The sequence below is a fragment of the Phalacrocorax carbo genome, chromosome 13 (assembly GCF_963921805.1).
Source record: "Phalacrocorax carbo chromosome 13, bPhaCar2.1, whole genome shotgun sequence".
Taxonomy (NCBI): domain Eukaryota; kingdom Metazoa; phylum Chordata; class Aves; order Suliformes; family Phalacrocoracidae; genus Phalacrocorax; species Phalacrocorax carbo.
Window position 1 is genome coordinate 8,435,798 of NC_087525.1, and position 19,013 is coordinate 8,454,810.

Below are 19,013 nucleotides of genomic sequence, written 5' to 3' on the forward strand. Positions count from 1 at the left end.
TGACACAGAGCTGAGGAATAATGTGCATCCATCTAAATCACTCTGTTTCTCAATAATGTAACACATACGTGTTTAACCTGTTAGGAGCACAATGCAGAGATGTGCAAACAGATCCTAATTCCTGCTTTGAGACTGGCAGACTCACGCTTAAAGCTCTGCCTTGACTCAGAGAAAACCACCAGTGGATGCGAGACTCCCCCACTGCGTGGAAGCACCTGCACCTGCCTTACACCCCGCGGTGGGTGCAGGTAACGGTGCAAGGGTGGGAGCAGGGGGCTCAGCCTGGTTCTCCGGGTTCCCGCACACTGGTTCACGCCCAGTTGCACCTGGCTTACCACAGGTGGCTGCTGGTGTCCAAGCCGGACAGCCTCAAGCAGCCCAAGCACACCTCTGTTATACTTGAGCCATGCCAAGGTAAACAGGTCTACTGAGATCAGGAAGCATTTTGCCTGAGTGGGGAGTTGCTAAGACTGAGATTAAGGGCTTGAAAGTCAGCCCCGTAATTCATATCTGGGAGACAGTATCAAAAGCTGTCATATATAACAAAGACTTACCTTCATGTAGCCGTACACAATAATAATTTCACAGAAATATTGGCACTGATAGTAATTGAATTCAACTGAATAACTGATTCAACTACTTCAATAGATCAGCCCCCATACCTACATTACTCACAGAAAATTGGAGTAGAAGAAAAAAAAAATTAAAGCAAGAGCCTTTGGTAACAAATGAACGTCACTGAGCTTGACAGAATTGAAGTCTCACCTGCAACCCTGTAATCCAGAGGTATGTCTTTGAAATGCAGTCAAGAGATCTGTATCAGTCCTGCTTTTATAGTACGTCATTGGAGATGATTTCAGGGGCATCAGAGCTGCATGAACTGTCAATTTGTTAAGTTGAAACATGACATTTCAAAAAAAGGCTGGAATGATCTCAGAGCAAAACCAACACAACATCTGGATCCTGCTTTTATCCCAACAGCCACCTGGTAAGAAAACTCCAGTGAAAAATTGGTGTTAGTGGCAAAATTGTCCTGCGACAATTATACACGACTGTAATTTCGAATAGCAGGGAAGTACAGTACAGAGGTGGCTTTCCTCACCTTGCTCGTTCAGAAAACAAACAACCCAAAAATCCTTACTCAGGCTAGAGGCTTGGCAAGCTCACTCGGCTGTCTACAAATGATTTAGTAGCAGAGGAACTGGTGCCACTAAATGTTGAGAAGTCCAAACTCCAATCAAAACAGAATACCTCATTCAAAGCAACACAGTAAGCGTTGCCGTTACCTTGTCTTACTGCAGTAAAACCAGGCACAGATTTGCTGCGGGAAGAGGAGGAATAAAAAAAAGGATCTTTCCCAAATTAGCCCTCCCCAATGCCGTAGGCACCATTCTGGCCTTGACACGAGGGAGCGCTTGCAGACCCCCAACCTGATAGCACATTAGCAGGCAATTTACTAACGTACTGTGAAACAGCAGAAATATCACAATTTCTCCATTTCTTATTTTCCACTTCTTATTTTCCATTTTCCTTATTAATGGAGCTAACTGCATTCTGCAATGTAGTATCTACATTTTTGTAAGCTTATTTCATTCTGTCAGTTCCTAAATCAGCAAAATTTAGCAATCTTCAACATCTCTCAGTGATGAGTGAAATTTCTTTTACTACTGTGAAGAAGGGAGGAGGTCAAGAAGGCTTGGGAAAATTTGTTAGTATGATCTGTAATATGAATCTGGCAGAAAAGAAATTGAGAACATTTCTTTGGAAAACAATCAAAGGGCAAAGTTTTCCTCGTGGAGCTGCATGGTAATTCATGACTTATATGCTCCAAAGAAACTTGCTACTCTGATGATTAGGATAGCAAAATATTCACTGTCTGCCTAACTGACCAAAGATGGTCATTTTTCCTGCCTTTGTCAGTATCCTTCTGTTCAGGCAGGGCCACGCGCATGTCCCTCAACACACAGATAAAGACCGACTGATGCGCCTCTGCTCATGAAGATTATAATCTAAGTTAGATACGGCACAAAAAGAAAGGGCAGAAAGTAACAGGGCAGGTGGCAGAAATTTAGGCAACGTCTTACAGAGCGCGACACGTGCTTTCTCTTACCTGGGTCTCAGCTGCTCCTGGTGTACGTAAAGTCAGCATCGTCGTGGTTAACCACTTACACCACCTCAACACATGGTAGTGACCAATAAAACCGAGGACCTTGAGAGCCTCTGAGTTGAGTAATCTTGAGCCTCCTGTACCCATTCCAGCTGGGGCTAACCAACAACACAACACTGATGTGTCGAACTTTTTGCCATGGAATAGCACGGTGGCCAGGAGTACACCTGAGTTCAAACAAGGACTAGACAAATTCATGGAGGAGAGGGTCCTTTGATTTCAAACCCCTGGTGGGTTTGGGTGCATACTTTGGCTCCACAAGTTTCTAAAGCACTGATCAACGGAAGGGTACGCCTTCACGTGGTGGATCACTCTCAGAGTGCCCCATTCCTATATCTGCCCTAAGCATCTCCTGTAGCCAATGCCAAAGGAAGGACCCTGGGACACTTGGATCCTGAACTGTCCAGACCTGACTTTTCTTACACTATAATCAATACAATCATAAAATTAGACTGTTTACTCAAGAAAATTGCGTTGGATGGAGTTTATGATTCAAATTTTAAGAAACTTGCGTGAGACCTCTTCAGAAAGAGTCAGAAAGAGCTAAATAAAAACTTTGAAATATTTGTATAGATTAACCTCGGTGGAGGGAGGCAAAATCCTGAGGACTTCTTTGCAGTCACTGGAGGAACTGGCTCATCTATAAGGTGCTTCAGAGCACCCAGCAGAGGCTCCCACCATGAATCACCATCCGCATCAGCATCCCAGACTGATACAGCTCCAGTAGCCTTTTCCCAGGAACAGAGGACGACTATACTCGTTTTGGGTGAATAACTTTTATAGACCATTTTTCCTTGTAGCCTCAATACGATTTCCTGCCAGGCCACAGGTCTCCCTCTCTTCCTTCCCCTACTGCACCTGGCCAGGGCGCTGGTAGTAACTCACCTTTCCCTTTTTTTGTTCTTTGAATCAGCTGCATAAATATGGAAAATACATGCATCAGCACTGTGAGTGCAGAATTCTACCTGAACACAAACCTTACATTTAATGCTGTCTTTGTTGCGACAGTGACAGCACAAGCTTTAAAGCAGTGGGCTACTAAGTCAACTAGGTAAAAAGTCAGGTAGTTTCTACTGTGGAAATATTTTACATTCTGTTCTTTCTGCAATATTACTAATTCCAAGTTCTGTTTAATGCTCTGCATCTGAATGGGACTTTCAATTACATGAGTCACTGCAACTGTCCTTTGATTTTTTTCCCCCTTTTTTTGTCATCTATGTGTAATCTGAATACACACCTGCTGAAGCCTGAAGCTTGCTCCGCACACTTGAAGTGCCGCAACAAAATGGGCTGAAATGTTGCATTCAGTTTTGAGTTGCTCATGGCAAGCAACGCTGCCCGCGTGTTTTGTCACTGCTGTCACTTCCTTGTGAACCCTGGCAGAGGACTGGAGGTGGTTTCACCTTGAACACAACCCCTCCCTAGACCACCAGCATACAAGAGAGCTCTGTGGTCGCACATGGTGGCAGGGGCAGGTATAACACCATCCTAAGATGAGGGAGAAGGGAGAGGAAAGAGGGTGAATTGTCCAGTTACCTGCAGTACGACGTGCCACGCTGACTAGTGCTAATAAGAGCACAAACGCCGCTTTCACATCCCAGTAAATCTACAGGTATTAAACTATGAATTTTTTACCAGCCTTGCCATGTGTATAACCCATGCTAAAGTTCTCTTCTAGAGCTCTCTTCTACAAATTTCTGGGTTAGCCCAGGATCAAACCTGTGCTAGAGGCTTTTCAAATAAGTACAATAAGTCCACCTGGATAAATGTGTTTTGGTGGTCAACTGAATCATGTGCTTAAGAGTCCGATTTAAACGATCCAACGCGCGCATTTTGTGGTCAGGTTGGCAGGGTAGGTTATTGAAGAAAATGTCTTTTTCTCACTTGTGAAAAGCTGAAGTTGGAGCCTACGCACAGTGGCTTTTCTGGGAAAGCAAATTTTCTAGGAATGCCAGTTACAATTTTAGGAAGGAAACAATGTGGTAATTTTCAAATTCAAATCAAATTTTGGCACAGAAGAAAAGAAGCAAGGCTTGAGGAGAAAAGGTCATGGCAAACAACTATGAAGCAGGTAAAAAACTGTTTTATCTTTCTGTCTCCTTTCCCATTGTTTTCAAGCTAGCTTCTTACTAGAAAAATTCCTTTCCATCTCTTCTAAACGTCCATCACTCTCTCAGTATAATGCAGGAAAACACTGCCTGAAAATAGAGCTTTTCTTTTACTAGAGGATAATTACTAACTGTTCACTGTCTCATAAAATTCTAGTGAAGACCAGGATTTTACCATGAAGATGCTAAAAAGCATCAATATTATACCTTCTATAGGAAAAACTATAGCGTTTCATGTCCTCTGACCCCTGGAAAACCCCCACTCCTCTGGCAGACAAGGTATAACATAACAACTCTTTCCTTCCTTTCTACACGATCTGTCTGATTTGAATTGAAAGCTCTATAGGGTGGGAACTATGTTAAGCATGTGTACTGTAAAGAACCATGTTACATCAACAGTGTTGCCAAAAAAAAAAATAAAAATCAAAGATTGTTATACCAAAGCCTCAACTGTACGTCCCAGGAATGACAGTACAATTATTTTTAGAGATGACTATAGCAGTAACTCAACATGACACAAGAGACCTGAGAAACAGCAAGCCTGATTTAAACCAATGGAAAAGCCAGGAATGCAGAATGGAGACTGTTCTTAATGCACCATATTGCATCTGAACATTTTGTTCCTACCCATCTCTCCAAAGCATGACGTTTTGCATTTCATATTAACATTCTGAAGACATTAAAGGATTCTTTAATTTGATGTTCATATGCTGTGTCAGAACACGCACTCTGACTCCTTAGAGAGATGTTATGTCTACCTTTTACTCATATTCCCTCCTTCAGCCTCCTAACCACCCTCCCGCCCGCTCCCAAAAAATCCCTGGGGCTATTTTTATTGGTAGCATTATTTAGTTCAGCAGGAAGATAGCTACAAATACGGTTTGTGGGATTTGAACTTCACTTTGGATTTCTGCAATACCTCAGCTGTTACGCATATGCACTAAGACTGAATGCTCACAAATCACTGCAGTAATACTTGATGTTCATATACAATTTCTCATCTTCAAAGCACTTTAGAATTTCCCAGAGGTTCTACAAAATCTGGGAGAGGGAGGAAGAGATATGGGCAAAAGCCTTTGTTTAGCATTGGTCTTAACATAAATCATAGTTAGTCCCTTTCTGCTTAGCGCTGTAGCGGGAATGTTGTAGTCTTCAGGCTTAAGTCTGAAGTGCTAAACAACGCTAAATTGCCAATAACACGTTTTCACTAAAAAGTATTTAAATTAGTCCTTTTTTTCATACGGACAGATCTCTTCGGTTGTTCTGTTCCCACGTTTGAGTTTTTGAGTTCAAAACCAGGGAAACTTGCAGCATTAGCATAATGGGCTGGGAGATGAATTTATGTATCATAATAAAGGGCATTTTGATTTCAGGAAGTTGTGATCACAAAAAAAAAAAAAAAGGTATTTCAGATAAAACAACAAAGAACACAACCGGGAATCTTAACAATTTTAAAGGGTTAAAATGCTTCCAAGAGGGTGTTGGTTTTTTTTAAAGGCAGAACTTCCAGCGCTCAAAGCCGAACAGGAGCTTCCCGCAGCCGGCAGCAGCTCCCGCCCCGCGGGCGGCCAGCGCCGGGCGCAGCAGCCTCGGGCGGGGGGAGGCGAGGCGTGGCAGAGCGCCCCCCCCCCGCCCCCCCCCCCCCCCCCCCCGCCCCGCTCCCGCAGCAGGGGCCGGCGCCGCTTTCGGGGCGCGCCCCGCCCGCACCTGAGGCGCGCCCCGCGGCCACGCCCCGCGGCCACGCCCCGCGGCCACGCCCCGCGGCCACGCCCCCGCCCCGGGACGGCGCGCGTTCGCGGGGCGGGGCGGGGCGGCAGCGCCCCCTGCTGGCGCCGGGCAGCGCCACAGCAAAACTCTCGGGAAAAGGCTTTTTTTCCTTTTCATCCTTTTCCTCTTTTTATAGTTCTATTTTCCTTTTTTCCCCTTTCCCCCTTTCCACTCCTTTTTTCTTTTTCCCCTCCCTTTCCCCCCTTTTTTCCCATCTTTCTCGCCATTTTTTTCTTTTTTTTTTCCCCCTCCCCCCCCCCTTTTCGGTTGGCCTCAGGCAGGCTGGCAAAATTTTTTCATTACCACCACAAAAGAAAACGGCGATGAAGCAAAACACAACTTAACTTCTTGCTTAATGGGAAACAAATACCAAGTTGTAATGAATAAAACATTCTATTTCTCAAATACGCCACTAAACATGTACCCCAAGCCAGCCTTTACGCTGGAAAGCATGACTCGTGTTCTGCGTGCTTTCTAGGGCACAGAGCTCCCTAACACAATTATTAGTACAGGCTACGATTTTGAAACTTAGATGTTAAACTGGTTCTTCTGAGGTCATTTATTTGGTTAGATTCCTTTTGAGTTTGAAAGGTTTCTGTAATGTCTGACAAAATATGGAAACATTCTCAGATGAAAGGTTGCATGCATTCCAAAAAATTTCCACTGACATCAAAAGGAACTCTTCTCGGGAATACTGTGAATGTGCAAAGTCTTCCTTTATGCAATTTTAATATGGTGGAAATAAACAAGTGTAAGATATTAAATTTGTTTTAAAGCTTAGGAAGCAATTTCAAATGAAAGAACATACATATTATTAATGAATAACTACAGTGAAAAGTGTGTATTTATATGTTAATTAAGTTCTTTCCTCATTATATCTGCAATGCCTCAAAATTAAGTTTTCCCTCTACGTATTCTCCTTCTAGCAAAATATTTCCTGAAAAAAAGCCATAGGTGTAAACCTGAAACTGTTACATATTTCACAACTGCAAAAAGGAAAGCAAATGAAACTACAGTGTTTTTTTTAAAAAAATTAGGATTTCTACAAACTGAACCTCAACATGTTTTAATTACATACCCTTGTGTTTATAATCTTCTACTTAAGTCTAAACTAAACAACACCACTGGCAGAACACAGTAAGTTTGAGGAACTGGGAGAACTATTTCTAGGTAATGTTAACAGAACCATTTTCCTTTATACAAAAATAATTAGGTCCAGGCAGGGAGCCAGTCCCCTGCGCACACCATCCCCTTACTGTCCAATTTCTGTAACATTCAACATCACCTTTCTTATCCGGTATCTTATTCAGGACTTTTTAATTTTTCTGTTCTCAAAGTATAAGCTTCTTCTTGCTTTTGCAGCTTTTCATTTATCTCCTGCTGTAAAGAAAATCAGAAGAAAGAAGTGGTTACGACGGAGCTATCTTAGGCTGCACATTGTCTTTGTGGTTTCGACACACTCTAGTGCAGTAAGACAGACATTATCCTACACACCTTCCTGTTTTGCAGACGTAACGGTGTTTTAGCCTGGACTTATGTGATAACACTTTATCACATTACTGTGCACAATCCCGACACACGGTACGACTGCCACGAACAGGAAGTGATCTGGGACAGCCATTTCTCACGTAACCTTGTCTTGGGAGATAGGCCCTTTTCCCCGCATTCTCAGGCAGCCTTTACCAATAAACACCAAATCAGAAAAATTGCTTTGGGATTTGGTTGTTGCCACTGTTCTCCTTTGCTGCAGATGTTTGTTCTCTAGTGTAATACATTTTATTGAAACACTGCTGGAATTAGAAAGCATTACTGAAAATGAACAATAAAAAAACATATTTCTGTGATGTTGCTTGTCTATCTTAATTACAAACACAATTAGAAATGTGTATCTCATTCTGGAAATCCAGGCTGCTGCAGACACGGAGTGTTTAATTTGCAAAGTAACATTTGTGGGGAAGGTACAAGGGCTGTGGCATATTTTAGTGAAATCTTGGCAGTGATAATGCGTAGCAGTTTTTAATTCTATAGCATTTGGAAATGTGGGATCGCTGGAAAAAAGGCCACAAATACTGCGGGTTTATGGGGAATTTATGTATATTTCTCAATATCAGCATTCATCACTGCAAAAATACACGAGAAATGGGAAGCATACAGTGAGAGTCTTTCCAAGAGTTGCAAAGTTTTGTTCAAACAACTGGAACAGCCTTAAAGGTCCTCTACAGACTCCACATAAACTGATTCAAAACTTAAGAGTTACAGTCTAATGGACTTCTTATCTAGTTTTGATAAAGTGGATGGATTTGGCCTAGAAAAGTCGTGGTAACTTGCCATTTTAGGAACTTCTTGGCTTGCCAGACCTAGAAATCCCTACTAGGGCTATACTACAACCTATCAGTGGATTACCACAGCTAAAATGTTTTCAAAGGTCTCCATAGCTCAGAATACCATAAAAAAGCGGGATTTTCTATCTCAACTTTGTATCTTTAGAGATGGCCTTCACCATATTCAATCCACCCTCGAGTATGAACAGATAGGTCCCTATCCCTTTACATTATATGTATACTTTGCTGCTTTGCTGTGGAACACTGATCCTCCAGGCCACCCCAGCTGCCTTTTCTTCTCCAGTTTTTACATCCCTCTTTCTCCGATTCTGCCTTCAGTGAAAATCAGCTGCCACCATACACGCTATGGCTGCTGTTGTGATCACTGAGTGTCAGCACTGTGATTTCAGCCTAAAAGTTATTTTTCAGACTCGACTAGAGCAAGAGATGTCCCCTGGAGACAAAACACAGATTGTGTAATCATCACTCATAACAACAAAATGGTATGAATTTGACCGTGTGTCAGGTAAAAATCTAATAAGATTATCTCAGAGGTCAACAAACTGAGAAACCAGCCCTGAGAAACCAGGACTTTTAAAAACTAAAAGAAAAAAAAGAGCCGCTTTTCTAATCTGTGCAGTTTTTGTAAATTGAAAAAGCTCTTAGACTGATGCTAATGAAATCAAGGTCAAGTGAAAACCAGGCATTTAATTTTTTTCTGTAGGTAGGGACAGGAGTAAGACAACATAGGCCATGTTCCCTCCTGCTTCTAAAGATATGTTGAAATGGAATATGAAATCAAACATGTAGAGCTAATGATGTCATCATTATTCCAATTTATATTCCCCATTCGTACCTAATCCATGTAAAGCAATTTATCCATATCACACTATTTTCAGATTATATTAGATATTTAATAAACTGCTGCTTGGTCAACATGTCCAATGTGCTGCACCAAAATTTTGAAGTCCCTGATGCCACCTGGTTGTTGCAAACAAGACCAAATTCCACCAGTTCCTGGCTGGAACTGAGTTCTAGCTGTTTTGCCTTCAATAATTTCATATGCTTGAGGGAGCAGTTTGCAAAATAACAATGACCTATTCTGCTGGCTTTCCACACATTTCAATTTATAGACCTCCCTGTAGACAAGCAGGTCACTCTACAACAAATCTGAGTCCACTGACAATAGCTTCCTTCCCTTTCATGAACCTCATAGAAAGAACTCATGGACTCCTCAGAGTCTGCAGACCGCGCACTGAAATGTGATGTCTTCCATTAAGGCAACTCTTGTATAGCTACGCACCTACCAACTGAGGTCTAGAACTGGCATAAATGTGTTATTTCTTACACAGACTGAAGGATGTGTAACATAGATGCATGTAACAATTTATATTAAGCACACGTCGCATATGTTCCATCAGAGCAGCTGATCCTGAATCCCCAAAAAGGAATTTTATCACTGACATCACTAAGAGCAGGATTTGGCCCATGTTTCTTAACACATAGTAATGCTGAAGATATATGTTGTTATATTACTGAATATTTTTTATCTTATCACATGTAAGCTGACTAAACTAGGAATTATTTATAGAGGCTAATTCACATTTTTACAGCATATGGATGTGCTTTTTGGCAGATTTAGCATGAGTACAGTTTATATTCATTAAGACTGAGCTAGCTAATTAACCATAGACAGAATTAGTGAATAGCTTTCTAGTAATAGTACCTCTAGGTTGCCAATAATTTCATTTGGGATTTCAGCCACTGCGGACTTCTGCTCTTCAGCAGTTACACCAGCCACAGCATCTGCCTCGAAGGACTCTACCACTGGACAGGACTCTTCCAGGTAACCCTCCTGATCAGAAGCCTAGCAGCAACCAAGCACAAGAAATATGTGAGTTAAGAGCATCCTCCTCTCTACAAGACCAAACAGCATCAGCTCAAAGATATGCAACAATACACAAAGCCTGCTTTTGAGAACTCCTGCTCTGACAGAGACCACCGGTGTCTCTCGTTCACTGCCCACACCAGGCAGATCCTGAGGTTATGAAGTCGCAGGGGGACACAGCCCAGAGATGACAACTCAGATGTCCTCTGTCGACTGATTAATGCATTAAAAGCAACTCTATTCAATCTTAGAAGAGAAAGCATGCTATATTCTGGGGAATAAATATAATTAGTGACAGGGTTCCAATGGGAATAAATGAGGTAGGAGGCTCATAGAAAAATAGGTTTAAAAAAAAAAAAAAAGGAACAATACTCTATACCTTAGATTCTGTCTCTGCAGCTGTTGGTGATATTATGAATGATGAATAGATATCCAAAGGCATCCCTTCTTCCAGCAGAGCAGGGAAGGGGGGAACTGCAGGTTGGGCAAGTTCAATCACATGCTGGCAGTATTTAAAAAAAAAAAGAAAAAAAAAGAAAAAAGGAAAAAAAAAGAAAAAAGTAATTCAGGTTTAATTATTGCTCAGAGGTTTATTGCAGAATTTTTAAAATGGAAATGAAATGGCTGGCAAATAACAAAAAACAGTACCTTTTCTGTTACTATCCAGGTGCTCAGAACTGGAAAGCATACTGAAAATGATTATAGATCAGCTTTAATTTCTAGCTGCATCTCAAGGGGCCCTCTTTATAATACTTGGAAAGAACAGATGATTTTCATAATTTCATAACACTACAGCTTCTTACTCATGTGGATAATTAAGTTTAGAAAACACGGGGCTTGGGTAACATGCAGTCTTCCCGATGCGAATGTGTCGCTTCTGAACAGGGACCTTGTTGCATTTTGGAGTTGAAGGGCCCAGCTGACCACCAGGGGATTCTTTGAAAGGAGTCAGCTGGAGTAAAGCGGTAGTGACACTGCATCAAGGAAGGCCCTAAGAAAAATATTTTAATATGGGACTATAACTTAAGAATTGCTAACGGTCCAAGTTTTGCTGCTTCATCAGCTTGCTCCCATTTCTCTTTCCTGTGAACATGGGAACCACACTGGTATTCTGCTGGCTTGTGAACTGCAGCTCCAGGAATGCTCCGACAAGGAAACGGCTTTCCCCCCGCCCGGAGTAGCTGGATGCAGCACTTAGTCCTTGCTCAGGCTCTCATGAGTGATGGAGAAGGCGGCCCTGAGCCTTCCAAAGGGACAAGGTTTTGTGGTTGTTTTTTTTTTTTTAAAATGGATGACAGAACATACATACCAAATAGGGTGACAAAAGGCATTTTTGAATGAGCACGGCACAGGGTATAATACTAAAATGGTGTGTTTGGGGCCTCTACAACACGAAGTGCCCACTGAGAATACCGGGCAGATGTTCCAGTTCTGAGTCAGCTATTGCAAACATGATTTTGCTTGGATAGTGTAAGTCAACTACATTAATTCACTTCAGGGTAATTGCAGCTCCCATAAATTAAATTCCTTATGCCTTTGAAATCATAGCTAGGCTGATATTTGGTTTATTTAGTTACTTGCAACAGTTAAACATGCTGAAAATATTAAACGTTCTATACATTTGCAAAAGTGATAGCAAAAATTGAAAATAAACAGTGAGACCCAGCCATTGTATTTTATTGCATTAAAAATCTCTTTTCTAGTCCTAAAAGCTTTTCTGAAGTTATGTTTGGACTCTCTCAATATCTTCAAGATTTCCTGTCATGTGTGAGCTCGCTAACAAAGTTAAGGAGTATTAGCCCATGTTTATAAGAACCCAAAAGGCTGACAGAAAGATTTCCAGAATTTAAGTGAGGAGAAAACCAGATTTTATAGAAGCATTTTCCTGTATCACTTGTGACTCAGATTTTACAGCACTGTGCGAGTGCCTACAGACTCACAAAAGGAATAGTCAGAAAGTTTAGTTTTTGCATCAAAATGAAAACACCTTAAGTTGAACTAAAAGTATTTCTAAAATCAAAAGAAGCTTTGTTTTCAAATTCTTTTTTTTTTTTCAAACTAGAACTCTTTTGATTTAGCAAGTATTTCCATTTTCTCCAATCTCTTTCTTTTCATTTTCTTATTAAAAATATTAGCTGAATTGGATGAGAATTCACAACTACTTTCTCCTCTTTAAAATAACATTTTTTGGTTAGTTAGTTGACTATTCACTCAAGATTAAATCATTATTCCATTTATTCCCTCCAGTCCAAATTTCAAAAAAATGAAACAATGTAAAAAACTAGATCGGGTTTTTAAAATCAGTCCCTGGCTTCTCCAATACATTTTTGTAGCATGGATAAGATTTTCAGAGGTTCTGTTCTAGAATAATATTTTTACTTCACTGTGTCCTTTTAAAGAGAACCATTCTTTACTCATCTGTTCTGTGTCTAATAATAACCCTTGGATCATTAAGAAATAACTAAATTACAGCAGAACCAGTCTCTTTAATGAGCCATAATAGTCTCAACATTCAGCCAAAAGTTTTTTTAAAAGACTGTGAAACTTCAATGTAGAATATGAAGTATTTTGTTGAGTAATAATAAGTTTATGAGCAGTACTACAGTTTACAGCCAAAATATAGTGACCTAAAAATGCCATTCTGCATTGCTCCTTCCTATACATTCTGTCCTTAACAAGTCCAGGGGAAAATTAGAATGAATGAATTGTGGTGAGAGCCTCAAGCCAACAAACGTATTTAAATGAATCCTTCTGATGCAATACTTTCCTTTAAAAAATACAATTAAGTCTTTGTATTTCCTTTGAACAAAACCTCATGTTTAATAGCACCAATGGCTCTGTAGTAAAATCTATTTAAAAACAGAGAAGGAGACACGGTAAGTTTTATACAGTTACAGTGGCTTTAAAAAATGTTGCTAGTTTCTGAAGTCTGAGTAAATTTATGGTGAATTACTTCCACTGACCTACATTAAAAAATTAATCCTCCTTTTTTTAATTCCTGAAGATATGTCATTATGCGAGCATTATTCATTAGGACAAAGATGTATTACTCAAAGTGTCCTCTTGAATCAATATAACTATCGAAATGTGAGAAACAGTTTGGCAAGATGATAATGCGTTAAAATGAATTGGCAATATTCTCCTGCACGTTGCGGTCCAATGGGTCCATGGGAATTCAAACATAAAGAAATCGTAAGGCAGCCGCACAAACGTAGAGGACATGAGAGTGTCAGCTGCGGATAAAAGGATGATCTGAAAGGAGGGAGCAGAAGTTAAATGCAGTATTCTTACTAATTCCTAGGTGTGGTGGGGTGCCAAAAGGCCGCTTGAATCTGGACAAATTAGCGCAGGCTAGAGGCTGCTCTAACATTGGGCAGAGGTTGGTGTGGGAAATACCATTCAGCGTCACCTTTGCTTTCCCATCCCAGTTGCATCAAGCCTCGGCACAGTCACAGCTGAGGACTGTAGCTGGTGTTCGAACATTGCTCTCGATGTACGGCCCCTTGCCACAGTTTTTCTCTGGAATTCTTTCTAGTAAAAGCGTGCATAGAGGCAGGTAAGTATAAAAAGTGACATGTTGTTTTGTGCGTAAACCCACATGCTTTTCTTGTTGTTGAGAGCTAGCAAATTACCTTTTTACAAATGTGGGCAGAGCAAAGACAATAAAATAGTGTACAGGAAAATTTCTAAAACAGAATAATGGCAGGAAAGAAGATTGGTAAAGCGTTCAAATAAACGAGTTCCACAGATGTGGTAGTTATTATAAAATTAGCTTTGCATAACTTACCAATATACCATTACATTTTCCCCCAGATGTTATCTGTTACTTAAATTAATTTTGCTTAAGTTATTATTATTGCAGATTTTATCCACACTGTATTTTATTATTTAACTTTCTGTGGCATAAAACAAGCCCTGGCTGATAGCATTACTTTTAATAATATATGTAAGAGGTTTTAGTATTATACAAATGGCTGCTGGGTATATCTTAATAGTCATAGCACAGAACGTCTGCTCTCAAAATATTATGTAGATTAAAACCAGCTATTTACTTATACTCTAATTCAAGTCATTGGAAAGGTTTGCAGTATTTATGTATGTGGTATGAAGGGAAACAATCTACTCCGGGAATAAATATCAGAGTTTGGAAATTAGCAAAGCTAAGGTCAAGGTCAGTTTGGATTTACTAACATACTTGCTGAAAATGAGAATATATGGTTTATGCTTACTTATTTCATAAATGAGAAAGGAGGCTGAAGGGGTGATGTATTTACTTCTTTGATACAAGGTTTTTGTGTCACAGAAACATTTTAAACCCACCTTTTCAGCTTAATATTATCTGAAATTCTGTACTCCTCTCCACAGAGTCTTGACATAAATTCTCTGTAGCTAATCTTAACCAAACCCAGGAAAACAATTATTTATAAGGATTGGAAAAAATATGCCACATTCAGCTTGTACATATTTCAGAGCCTTTCAATGGCCTTTGAATGGATATGGATTTGGTTTTATATGAATGACAGACGCATTTTAAAAAGGGTGTTCTTTGTGTGTTATTCTCTATATTCATATAATCTGTGTAGTTTCTAATTGTATGCCAAAGGACCTTATGCTACCAGAGACCTGCACAAGCTTCTCTCTTACATATGATCATGTATGAGATTTGCTATGTACCAAAATATTCAATACAGGATTTACATTAGTTTGCTATTCATGCTAAGTATGCCCAGCTGCACACCTACAAATGCGCTGAATTTCAGTAGCTGGAATAACAGGCATTTACAAGATACGGTTTGTTAGCTGCCTGTATTTCATGTGGCTGAATTTGAATGAATAACTAATGGACAGAGATGCACTGTCTCACACTGGCTCAAACCAGCCTGCCTTTCCCCGCCTCTCTTTAACCTGCCAGCATACCCAATCACAACAAATCCACCCTCCTTGCCTTCTGAGGCATCGCCCACCAGCGCTCTCGCAGGTGAGGAGGTGTCTGGGAAGCTGCTGATAGCTCTGCAAATACATTTGCCACCCTATTTTGCAGCAATGCTACACAGGAGTTCCAAAGGACTGAAGGATATGGTGTATGTGACTGTAGTGTACGTGTAGTGTAGTGTATGTGTATGTGTATGTGTAGTGTATGTGTAGCGTAGTATGTGTATGTGTAGTGTAGTATGTAGTGTGACTAAGATGGCAGAGCTTCCTTCCGAACGCCTTCACTGTACACGTTTGTATTAATCCTTAAAGTAGGATTAAGATCAATGAGGGACAAAACTTGGCCTCTGAAGTATGCTCCCCCGTCGCTAATGATGCACATGGAAATTCTGTGTGCATGTTCCTGGGCAGGAGTTCTCAAACCGCTATTCCATAAATGAGACAAAAGTTCAGTAAGTCAAAGGTATACTTTATGCTCTTTTTCCTGCATTTCAGAATTCAAGTTAATATGTTTTAAAGAGAGTTTTCCATGTTTCTGAGCTGAGATGTGAATCAACTTTGTTGACAATACATCAGTAATTAATCTAGTCCAAAATAGCTATCTGAAGCAATTTGGTGCCTACATTGACAAAACAGGATCTACTCCTCCCCCCAGGAAGCTGTAAATCAGTCAGTGACATCTGGCCTCAAGGACATCAGAGTCATCTGAAATGTGGTAATTTATATTAATGAACATCAATATTAATTTTTAAATAAAAAGAATTTGCTACTGCCATTATGTTTACATACGGAATATTATTTATAGCTTGTGTTCCTCCTTTCCTACATTTTGCCCATAAATTATTGTAAGGAAACACACTGTCACAGTTATAAATATTTTTCCTTGGAGTTAAAGCTTTTACATATCCTCTTACTGTTTTCAGTAACTATATGAGGGCAACAACCAGGATTTTCTTGCTACTCCAGGAACTGCTGCCAATTTTAATGCTCGACTGAGTAGAAAAGGGTGCTTCTACAAAAACGACCAAAGCCTTTCTCTCTAGAGATATCTTAATGCAGAATGTCCTTAATACGTAGATTCCGTAAGAATATCCTAACACACCAGAAAAAAACAACCTGATTTTACTGGGCTGCAGTAATTTACTTCTGCTTTTACCAAGTGTCCAATTATTCGCAGATTATTTAGAAAGACAAAATAAGAGACATAAAAAAAATAAAAGTCCCCAGTTGGCTTTCATGCTGAGGGAACAGCACTAAATGATTCACCTTGGAATGGTCACTCTAAATTCACATTGTGTTTAGCATTGCCAAATCTCCTAGAGTTATGGGATTAAAAGAGAATCTCAGCTTTCATTTAAAAATAAAGTTAGTGTCTAGCTCTTATGGTTGCAGAGGAAAGATTGAAAACATAAATCTTGAAAGCTCAAAAACTAGACTGCAAGCAAAAGGAACGAAACAATAATTATTTTTAAGCAAGACTCATGATTTTTTGGGATCTGTCTCACCATTTTAAATGCTTGATGTTAACAAAACCCTTTTAAAAACAATGCATACAGATTTTGAGGAGGAATGAAGGATTTTTTTTTTTAAGTACCTGAAAGTGTAACTCCTGCATGTCAGGACTCTTCAAAGTGTCAGCCCCACCTTTCCACTTCAAGGGAACCCATGAAACAAGCAAAGAGCAGGCAGCTCCTATTCTGGCTGTACAGTTATACTCACCATGGGATCTAAAGCCATTTAAAAAAACCCCAAAACCACAAGAACCTTTCCCACAGTAACCACCTAGCTGGATCTACAAATATTAAAAAACATAAGGCTTATTTTAATTAGTCAGGTGATCACATTAGAAAACCATAAATGTAAGTTCTGTTGAACCCAATGCACAACACGCAGTCTAATATTTTGGTGGGATACAGCTTATCAGGCCAGAGCTTTAAATTTCCTTGTTGTACTTCTCTTTTCCCAAATCGTTTAATCAGGAAAGATCTGATACAAATGCTGAAACATTATGATAAAAACGTGAAAGCATACTTGCCCAGGTGCATTTTGGTACTGCTTGCTGAGAGGAGGCCTCACACATTTTATAAAGACTTGCTACAGTCTCATACTCTCAGAAAATCAGTTTGCTTGAGAGCATGTGCCTTTGGCAACAAAATGGCCTCTAGACGTAACATGGCTTAGAGGGATGGTATTCATCACACCTGCTTTAGGGGCTTTGTCAACCCCCTAAACCCCTCTTTGTAGTAAGTGCAAGGACTGCATCTCCTGAGGGAGTCGGAGCAACTAAGATAAATTAAGAACCTAACAACTGCTTAATATACCTGCCCTGGACCACAGCAAGCACAGCCTGTTACCTCTCCCACGGAAAGTATAGGGAACCTAGGAAAGCTGGGCTCCTCATGCAGGCTCCCCAGTTTGCCTGGTGCTGGGAAATATGAAATATCCCCTTTTTTATTCAAAGGACCACTGTAGAAACTTGGTGGGGATTAACTGTACCACACATTCCTCCTGCAGCCCTGCATGAGTACGGTAAAAGTCAGATGGCTCTTAGCACTGTCCTGGGCTGTCTTTTCCAGGTGTTACATCCGAGATGTCTCCCCAGCTACTACTGTTCCACCAGGCTTTAGGTCAGCCTTAAGACTGCCAAATAATGCTAATGTAGACACGCCTATCTCCAGCACGTATGTCGCTCTCTGGCATGTCTCACGCTGTGTACACACCAGTTAGAGCAGGCATGTGTCTAGGGAGCTGCATGTTACCCCACCAGATTTCTCTTAGTTCAGTAAGCACAGTCTTCAGGCTTTACCTAAGCATGAGTACAATGTATGTGAAAGAAAGGCACCAAGAAGATTTCAAAAAAACCCCAGGAAAACTTTAAAGGATACTTTTGAAACAAAAAGGGTTCAAGAGTGATTGGGAGCTCCTGCTGAGAAAGTCTGACAGCAGAAAAATAATCTTTAGCTGTTGATACAGCAATGTGCAATCACTGCCTCAAGTTGGACAAAGGTCCCACCTCCTGCCTTTGTCTGCCGCCACTCTTGAACAGCCTTCCCTTCCTATCCATTTCCTCAAAAACCAGCATTTTCTCCATGCATGACTAGTCATGGACAAGCCCCTCACACAACTGCCCCATATTCTGCACATTCCTGCACCACCAAATGACAAAGGAACAAGTTCCCTCTAAACCCCTCTCAGCCACCAGGTGCATTAGATGTGAATAGGGCTGTCTATATTGATTCACCCCTAGCTGATGCTACAGGAAAAAAACCTGCTCTAACATTTAAAAGGTTACATTAAAAAAAAAAAACCAAAACTCAACCTAAAGAATATTGATTCTGAGCTAAGAGGGGAAAAAATTGCTCACACAATTTAAAAACTACAATATAGATTTTTTAAAATATGCTACATTAGAAAACTTTTCAGGATATATGGTCACATAAAAATGGGGAACTTGTGTTCTTTGTTATTAGACCTAAAACATAAGGTCTTTTCCTGAGTGTGTAAGTTTCTGTTAAAACAACAATTTGTCCTGTGGACTGTAAATTCAATTACTGTTTTTATTGGAATCACATTTTGCTTTGGAAACAATCATGCAGAAAAACAACCAGTAACTTAGACATCTTAAAACCATCTCAAAACAGGCAGGGCTCAGAGAACAAATCGGTTATGGTAATTCTTCCACTGTGAATGACAATTTAAAAAAAAAATCTTACTGTAGGTCACTTTAATCACAAATGGGAAAACAAATTTACTTTATCAGCAAATTGACTCGACTCTATTTTAGGGACTTATTTTTCACGTTTTCATGTCATCCAAATTAAGATATTAAC

At 40.2% G+C, this 19,013-nt stretch overlaps 1 protein-coding gene across 3 annotated transcripts in view; it reads right to left on the reverse strand.

Annotated features, from left to right (window-relative positions):
* Positions 1-7,092: 7,092 nt before the first annotated feature.
* CABCOCO1 (ciliary associated calcium binding coiled-coil 1) overlaps positions 7,093-19,013 on the reverse strand; it is a 236,694-nt gene continuing 224,773 nt past the window's right edge. For 2 of the 3 annotated variants that reach the window (XM_064464760.1, XM_064464763.1), the window contains 3 exons: positions 10,631-10,753; positions 10,090-10,230; positions 7,093-7,422 (listed from right to left, as the gene is read on the reverse strand). In XM_064464760.1, the coding sequence (XP_064320830.1) occupies positions 7,345-7,422; positions 10,090-10,230; positions 10,631-10,753 (342 nt within the window). In that variant the 3' untranslated portion in view covers positions 7,093-7,344. The remainder of the gene's footprint in view (positions 7,423-10,089; positions 10,231-10,630; positions 10,754-19,013) is intronic. The other variant, XM_064464761.1, reaches the window with a different exon arrangement.